At 38.9% G+C, this 8,402-nt stretch overlaps 2 protein-coding genes across 2 annotated transcripts; both read left to right on the top strand.

Annotated features, from left to right (window-relative positions):
* Positions 1 to 303: 303 nt before the first annotated feature.
* LOC109817119 (uncharacterized protein At3g27210) lies at positions 304 to 4,372 on the top strand. The gene is made up of 3 exons (XM_020382314.3): positions 304 to 750; positions 2,954 to 3,034; positions 3,752 to 4,372. The coding sequence occupies exons 1-3, from the start codon at positions 540 to 542 to the stop codon at positions 4,189 to 4,191; spliced, it is 732 nt and encodes a 243-aa protein (XP_020237903.1). The 5' UTR covers positions 304 to 539; the 3' UTR covers positions 4,192 to 4,372.
* A 1,854-nt stretch (positions 4,373 to 6,226) lies between these two features.
* On the top strand, positions 6,227 to 8,149 carry LOC145957237 (uncharacterized). Its single transcript, XM_083073460.1, has one exon. It carries the CDS (start codon positions 6,227 to 6,229, stop codon positions 8,147 to 8,149), a length of 1,923 nt encoding a protein of 640 aa, XP_082929586.1.
* Positions 8,150 to 8,402: the final 253 nt, after the last annotated feature.

Raw genomic sequence — 8,402 nt, 5'->3', positions numbered from 1 at the left:
GTTGATCCACGCTTAAGCAAGGTTAGGGGTTCGAATCCTGTCTTGTGTATGTAGCCGCGTTAAATCTTGGGTTCAGCTATCTATACTCCAGGGACGAAAAAAAAAAAAAACCATAAATTATCTTTATAATATTTTCTATCTTTATCAAATAAAAAAAATCTAAACCAGAAATGATTGATTTTTCTCGGTCTCTTGATATGGCACTATATCATGAATTCATATATTTTCTTTTCCTTTATCCTATAATGTGTTAAAGAATATTTGTTTTTTCCATGAGAATAATGTAGAGTTGGCATATTTGATATTTGTGATGATCTCCTTTCCTTTGAAGGCCAATCATCTCTTACTTTCACCCCATCTCTCTTCCCTCTCCCATTCGCCGTTTTACTTTTCTTTTCTTACCAACGCATTTTCCTTCGCCTTTGTCATAACACCAATAACACCTTCTTCTTCTCTCTCTCTCTCTCTCTTCCACTCCACTCTTCTCTAGGCATGAACTCTTCTTATATTCTCCACCCTCTTTCCATTTAAACACTGAAATGGGTTCATGTTCCTCTGTCCACAGAAGCCAACAACCCAACATGAAGCACCTCACCCTCTCCTTCCAACCCAAAGCTGAAAACCTCCTCATTCCTTCATCACCCTTCAAAGACAACCCCAAAAATGGAAACTTTGAGGTTGATGATAAGCCTCACTGGTCACCCTCTCAGTCAGCCACCACCTTCTCTGTCACAGACTCTGGAGATAATGGTATGCTTCCTCTGGGGTCCTTCCAAGCTTCTAAACTTTCTATTTTAACGCATCATCATCATCATCATGAAAAGTTGTCTTTTTTGTTTTTTTATTTTTTATTTTCATGTACCATCATCATCGTATAAATTATAAAGGCTCTGTTTTAATGATATATATTATCAAAACCCAAACTTTTTATCTGGGGGTTTCTTTATTTTTGTATCTGTTATATAAAGATGATTTTTTTTTTTTTTTTCCTTTGACCATCGTAATTAGAACTCCAAGGTATCCTTTGGGCCTACTAATTATCATTTAAAAGTGGTTTTTGATTTATATTTTATTCGTGGTTGAATTGTTATTTTTTTTCTTTTCTAAATTATATTTGTTTATAATGGTTATCTTCCTGTTAGCTCGATCGGATTCGGATATGATTTGTGTATTAAATTTCTGTTGTACGTTCATATGGTCATTTTCTGTTGTCATGCACAAATTGATGGTAGTAAATCATTCTAGTTTTTTATATCACAGTTCTTTACTACTGTTTATGTTTTCTATATATGCTGTGGTTGTCTCTTAAGTTCCATGATGCTTTTTTGTTGCATATGAATATGGGTTTTTGTTCTGGGTATACTATCTATGGAATCTTTTTACCTTTATTTGGTCTATGTGAGGGGTACGATATTTTCTGAAAAAAAGTTATTGTCTTTAATAACCTGTGGTGGTAGAAATTGAAAGGGCTAGTATTGACATCAGCAGCTTATTAAGCCTTAACGGTGATTAGTTTTCTGAATATGGTTTTGTTGTTTGTTTTATTTTATTAAGGAATGCATCCTCCTTACTTCCATATTTTTTCTTCGTAAATGATTTGGTGGCAATCTTTATGTCAATGAATTTTCTGGCAGAGTAATTTTTAATCTATAATTGCTTTGAAATATGGAAAAAAGCCATGAGTGTCCTTGAAGATCCTGTTTTACCAATCCATCACTTTTTCTCTTTGTTCTAGTTATTTGGGGGGATGAAAGAGGTTTAGATAAATTCCCATGTGTCTTAATTCTTGCCATATCTAGCATTCACTAACAGTATTTGCAGACAACTGTGTGTTCAGGACGTAGATTGTAGAATCCCACACACCATGGTTATTTTGGTGACAAAGTGTTGGTTGAATTCATGATATGCTTTGGTTGTTACTTGTGATTTTAGTTTCATGTGATGGGTGCTTTATGGCAGTTATTGTATTAAGTATTATTTATGGTAGTCTGGTAATGCTTATAAGTTATCATGGTCCCTGCCTTTTGGAGCTTTTATCTTTTTGGGGACCAGTAATTTAGCACCACTCTGATGGCTGTACTCTATCTGTGAGTAAGTTTCTCACTGAATATTATGCATGTTTTCAGTCAACTTCAAGTTATGGACCACAACAAGCTGATCATGTTGAGGGTTACTATTGAGTAAGAATTGTAGAACTAGTAATATCTTCGAATGGTGAAAGAAAAATTGCTATTTAATAACAGAGATTAAGATAATACTGTGTGGTAGTCCATTAACTCTAATTATAGGAAAATATTAGAAATGTTCAAACATTGTAATCTTCCTTTTCTGACGTGTTCTAACAAATAACAATTATTGCTCTTACTCCAAACGAGAAACAATTATTGCTCTTGAACTGCCATATTTTGTTTTATGTTGATATTTTGTTTTATGTTGAGTAGGGTCTTCTAAGTTCTAAACACACTAGAACACAAATAGACTCAACTGTTTCTGCAATAAATGAGTCCTATATTCAGCCTTGAATTGGTTCATGTGCTTGTTTACAGAGTCCATGTGTTGTGGTTGAGATGGCAGATTAACTGACATGGAAAGTTCTATTGACTGTAACTTGTTAATTACCTAATAACAAGTAGTTGAATCCATGCTGTCTTAGTCCCCCTTCAAACAAAGTAAGAGACTTAAATGGCTACATTGTCCTTATTACTTGTCAATAGATGAAGTGATGGAAGTAAGAGTTTGTTTCTTTCTCTTCTTGCAAGATTCCAGAATCAAAAGCCAATTTAACATTTTATTGGTCGCTTTAAATTGTTTTTTCTCACTTCATTTGATAAAATCCTAGTTAGCCCTTCACATGCCATACACATGTTTTTATTATCATTATTTTTTTGGTAACATGATTTTCGTGTCAGTTTTCTATCATGGTTTTTTGAACTTGGTTTATTATCCTGTACAGATGGCAAAGAGGAAGCATATTTTGATTCAAAGGCCTGGTTAGACTCAGATTGTGATGATGATTTCTATAGTGTCAAGGGTGGTAAGGAAGCCCTGCAATGCCTTTTCCTTTAGCAGTTTTCTTATAGCGTATCTTAATCCGTTTACTTGGCCTGATTTTGTGCTTAACGATGAGTACGAGGTGAAACTTTGCATAGTGAATATTTTGTTGGTTTAATTACTCTTTTGGCCCTTATAATTTCATAAACTTTACAGTTTAATCTTTATGGTTAAAATCATTTCATTTTAGTCCCAAACATATCATTTTTGTTTCCTTTTAATCCCTATCGTCTATTTTTATATGGAATTTTATATGGATTAAAAGGGAAAAGTTTATACAACTATAGAGATTAAAAATGAAAGTTTATGTAATTATAAAGATTAAAAGGAAAAGCTTATGCGACTGGAGAGACTAAAATGAAAAAAATAAAATGGTGTGTATAAAGGCTAAAATGATTTTTTTTTATTTTAATTATTGAGACTAAAAGATAAAGTTTATGGAACTATAGGGTCTAAAAAGGTAACTAAAGGAAACACAAAATTGTCATGGAGGAAAGGTTCATGATTTAACTATGACAGTTAAGCTGTCATGTAAATAATAGCATAATAAGCAATAGCATTTTCATTAAACCACTTTTATTACGAATCAAAAACTCTTTAGAACATGTGAATACCTTTTGTTATAGTTTCTCTCTTTTCAATGTTGTACCACAACCCTTCTCCCTCCAAATGACTAACACGTTTCTTTGTTTTTATCCAGAGTTTACCCCATCTCGTGGCACCACCCCAGTGCACCACATTTTTCTCAATAAAACCCCTTCTTCTGATCCTAGTTCTGTTCCTGAACCATCTCCAACAACTCAAAAGAAGAAGCTGTTGGATCTTTTTCGCGAGAGTGTGAGAGAACACCACCAAAATGATGATGCTGAGAACACTTGTGACAATGAAAAGAAAGAAGTGAAACCAACAAGTATACATGATCTTCTTCCTATTTCTAAATCTGCACACAGTACTCCTTATGTCTCAGGAGGCAATTCTGCATGCAGTAGTGAAAGAACAATGAATGATGATCATGCACCCATTAGAGAGAAAACAGTTAAATCTGTGCAATGCTGTCTTCCAAGCTTGGTTTCATGTAGTAGCTTCACTGAGAGGAAGAGGAAGACAAGTCCTGCAATAGCAGCTAATGGAAACGCTTGATGTGCTAGCAATGTATCTCAGACATCATCATGGAATTTAAAGGTCAATGAATTGGATATGATAATGTACATCTTTAAGGTTATCCTTGTAAAGAGCTAAGTAGCAATATGAATTACAAAAGCATGTACACAAACGGAAGAGATGTTTTATGTCAATAAGCAATGGGATTTTTGCTTCATAATCGGTCTCTAAGGTATAACATTATATAAATTGGCTCCATACAATTAGCTTGGGAAGTATTATTATATGTTAAATACTTTCATAAGCATGATTCACCAATTAAGGTTGGTTATCAAGTAGTTAAACTTTTAAATGACAAGTCAACATATTAAAAGTTAATGTAAAACTTATCTTATTAAGACATCAGTTTTTAACTTGTTTATCTGAAAATTTCCTTTATATATATAAATATAGTCTCATTGATAATTTCATGTACAAAGAATTTTTCAACATCTCACATGGTAACTTAATTCACATTCCTTGGAATGTAGAGTTGAGGAGTTGATCTTCTTTAAAAATGTTATTTCATATATACAGACTATAGATTAAACTCTTGATCACATGATTAAAGAGCAAGATTATCTATTAATCATATTTCATAGTTCAATTTTAGTTTCTAAACAATTTAATTTGTTACCTCGAATCCTTTGGGTTAATAATAATCAAAATAATTTGGACTAAACATTTAACATTCACAATCTTATCAAGATGAGTTGCACTAATGTAAAACACTTTAACGTATTTCATTCAAAATTAATTTCCAAATCATTAGACATGTTGATTCATAAACCAAATTCAACGAATTCTTAAACAAATTGAATCTCAAATTAATTTTGATTTGGTTCGATTAATACTCAATCCTAATCAATGATGGAAAAGTTGTGGGCTAGTTGCAGAAGAAAAGGCTTCTGAGGAGCAGTTACAGTTGGGCTGAGGAAGATGCCAAATTATAGTAGTAGGTGGAAAAACCTATTAGGGGTAGATATAAACATGAGGAAATCAAATTCCACAAGTCTTCTTTCGATATCAAGTAGGCATAGCAATAGATTTTTCCTGTGTACAGCACCAAATGAGACACCTTATTTGACTTTATTATATTATTAATGCTTCTATATTTTATATTTCTAATGGAGTAATCATTTTTTACTGTGATACAACTTTGTATCTGGCTTCACCGGCATACATTAAAGTTTCAACAAATTAAGTTGCTATTTTCCTCCTATAGGAGTAAATCTACCTAGACTTACTCCGTTTAATAATTCATGTTTTACATTAAATTTTAACGATCCAACCGTTCAATTTAAAATTCTTAATGCATCTGTGAATTTTAAAAAATTTGAAAATTGTACCGGAGAGACCGTATCGGTCACGTGGGCCAACACGTGCCATTTTGTCAGACACTCATGCATAGTAAGCCACGTACAAGGATCACCATCAACGTCGGCTCGGCATGAGGTCGAGAACCGACATCAGTCTGGTTAACGCCAATATGGACCATCATCACTCATCGAGTCGGCTCGGTCAAGTACCGTTCCGACATAGATCGTACCGGAAAGTATACAAGCTGCCGTATACGGACTAGACGGCTCGGTCATTTGCCGTTCCGACTAGTATTGAATAGTCGGCTCGGCCTCTTGCCGAAGAGTTAAACAAGTCATAACAGTAATCACAATTAAGAAAGGTAAGTACATGATTAAAGCCTAACAACCAATTAGTACCGTATTACCTAATTTGGTAAATATCTGAGAGGGCCCATCACGCTCAGGCCCATGTCAGATGCTATAAATAGGTCACGCACAACAAGGTATGTCACTGTTCATTCATTACCCTAGAAAATCGTGCCCACACTGACTTAAGCATCGGAGTATCTTTTGCAGGTACCTCCCCCTCCGAAGAATCCACCTAAAGCTCTCGTTTGGTCCTCATATTCCCCTAAAGATTACGAGTGTACCCTCAGGCAGGTACATTTTGGCGCCCACCGTGGGGCCGAACCGATAGCTCTCGAGAAAGACGTATCCAACACTGTTTCGACGTCATGGTGAAGACAAGGAAGACTAACGCTGAACACCAGTCCGAGGAGGAGCATCAGTCCGGGGCCGAAACGGTAGAGGAGACAAACTTGACCGATGTGGTACGACAAATGAAAGAGGAAATGATTGCCATGAAACAGCAGCGAGAGAGAGATGCCGCCGAAATGGCTGCATTGAGAGAAGAGAATGCTGCCCTGAAAAACCAATACCGAGATCCCACATGGAAACCATCCGAGACGACCCATACTCAGGGGTCGTTTCATTCACACGTACACCACACCCCTGCCAACCACACCTCTATTGCCACCCCAGCCGCTCATGCTTCAGCTAGTAGGCCGATACTGCCGATGCCGGCCGGAGCACATCGGCATCCCTTTACATCAAATATCATGCAGACCGCGCTTCTTGATCATTGGAAGTCGTTGCCTCTCGACAAGTACGATGGGACCACTGATCCCGATGAACACGTAGATGTGTTCTTAACTCAAGTCACTTTAAGCACAACCGATGATGCCGCCCTATGTCGAATTTTCCCAACATCGCTAAAAGGACGAGCTCTGAGTTGGTTCACTCGGCTTCCGGCCAACTCAATTGATTCGTTTAGTACATTGGCCTCCCAATTCACAATTCAGTTTGCTACCAGTAGGCCTCACCAACTGACCTCGTTGGCTCTGGTAAGCATTCGTCAGGAGAAAAAGGAATCCCTTCAGACATTCATGAGCCGATTCAACAAGGCGGCATTGGAAATCCGAGACCTAAACCCGGCCGTCGCCCTGCATCATCTGACTACCGCCTTGAAGCCAGGTCCCTTCGCCAACAGTATTTGCAAGAAGCCACCATCCGACATGGATGACCTTCGGCGACGAGCCGATAAGTATATGCAAATGGAGGAGCTAGCTGAGTTCCGCAACCAAGCTAGAGCAGAAGTCGCGGCAAAGCCTGAAAGGCCAGTCGAGAATAATTTCCGAGGTCGCCTGAAAGAATTGGTACCTCGGGAGAGACCCCCTCGTGGCCCAAGGTATTCCCAGTACACACCACTTAACACTAACAGAGCAGCCATACTCGAGCAAGCGCTGGCCTCGGATGTGTTGGCCGTTCCAAAACGAGCTTCTACCCCCCCCAGGGCCGACACAACAAAATCTTGCCGCTACCACTGCAATCGGGGGCATTCGACAGAAGAATGCGCGGCTTTAAAAGACAAGATCGAAGACCTAATCAAACAAGGCCAGCTACAGGGTTTCATCGACCGACCGCACACAACTCGGCACGCCGACCGGTCAAGACGGCATGACCCTGAGCAAAGGAGAATGGAACCACGTCAGTATAGAGAACGGAGCCGGTCCAGAGAAAGACGAGATGTCGAACCCTCGTCACAGCCTCGGCGAGTCATCAATACCATAGCAGGTGGATTTGCTGGTGGTGGCTCATCTTCCTCATCGCAACGGAGGCATCTACGGGCCGTTCGGCATGTTCACGCCGTTGAAACAGTCCGTCGGCAATTACCTACTATCACCTTTACCGAAGCCGATTTCAAAGGCATTGATCCGGAGCAAGACGACCCAATGGTAATCAGTGTTGAAATCCATAACTGCATTGTGCGTAAAACATTGGTAGATCAGGGAAGCTCGGCAGATATCTTGTACTGGAACACGTTCAAACAGTTGGGTATTCCAGAATCCGAATTGGTCCCCTACAACGAGCCACTGGTGGGGTTCTCTGGTGAGCGAGTGAAGACAAAGGGGTATATCAAGCTGTCCACACGGTTCGGATTTGATGAAGCTGATCACCGCGATATCCCAGTCAAGTACGTAGTGGTGCACGCCAACACATCTTATAATATTCTGCTAGGACGACCGTCCTTGAATCGGCTCGGAGCCATTGTCTCCACTCCTCATCTGGCCATGAAGTTCCCGGCTGAGTCCGGATGAATCGTCACCATACACGCTGACCAGAAAACGGCGCGCGAATGTTATTTTAGTAGCTTAAGGTTGCCGAGAATGGAGGAGCCAACCGAACCGAGAAGGGTGCACTCGGTTTCGCAGCAGTCGGCCATCGACCTCGATCCACGAATCGATCAGGAGGAGAGGGTAGAGCCCATTGAAGACAAACAACCCTTCCAAGTAGGAACGACAAAATCCCAAGTTACTTACTTGGGAACCTATTTAACCGAAGGGGAGCGCC

This window comes from Cajanus cajan, chromosome 4 (genome assembly GCF_000230855.2).
Source record: "Cajanus cajan strain Asha chromosome 4, NIPB_CcT2T_4, whole genome shotgun sequence".
NCBI lineage: Eukaryota > Viridiplantae > Streptophyta > Magnoliopsida > Fabales > Fabaceae > Cajanus > Cajanus cajan.
This window is presented reverse-complemented; position numbering and strand designations above follow the sequence as displayed.

Excerpts from the sequence above, each read along its gene's own strand:
- LOC145957237 (XM_083073460.1), top strand. The coding sequence starts at position 6,227 with ATGGTGAAGACAAGGAAGACTAACGCTGAACACCAGTCCGAGGAGGAG.
- LOC109817119 (XM_020382314.3), top strand. The coding sequence starts at position 540 with ATGGGTTCATGTTCCTCTGTCCACAGAAGCCAACAACCCAACATGAAG. Across the intron at positions 751-2,953 it reads CACAGACTCTGGAGATAATG|ATGGCAAAGAGGAAGCATAT; the intron begins GTATGCTTCCTC and ends TATCCTGTACAG. Across the intron at positions 3,035-3,751 it reads TTTCTATAGTGTCAAGGGTG|AGTTTACCCCATCTCGTGGC; the intron begins GTAAGGAAGCCC and ends GTTTTTATCCAG.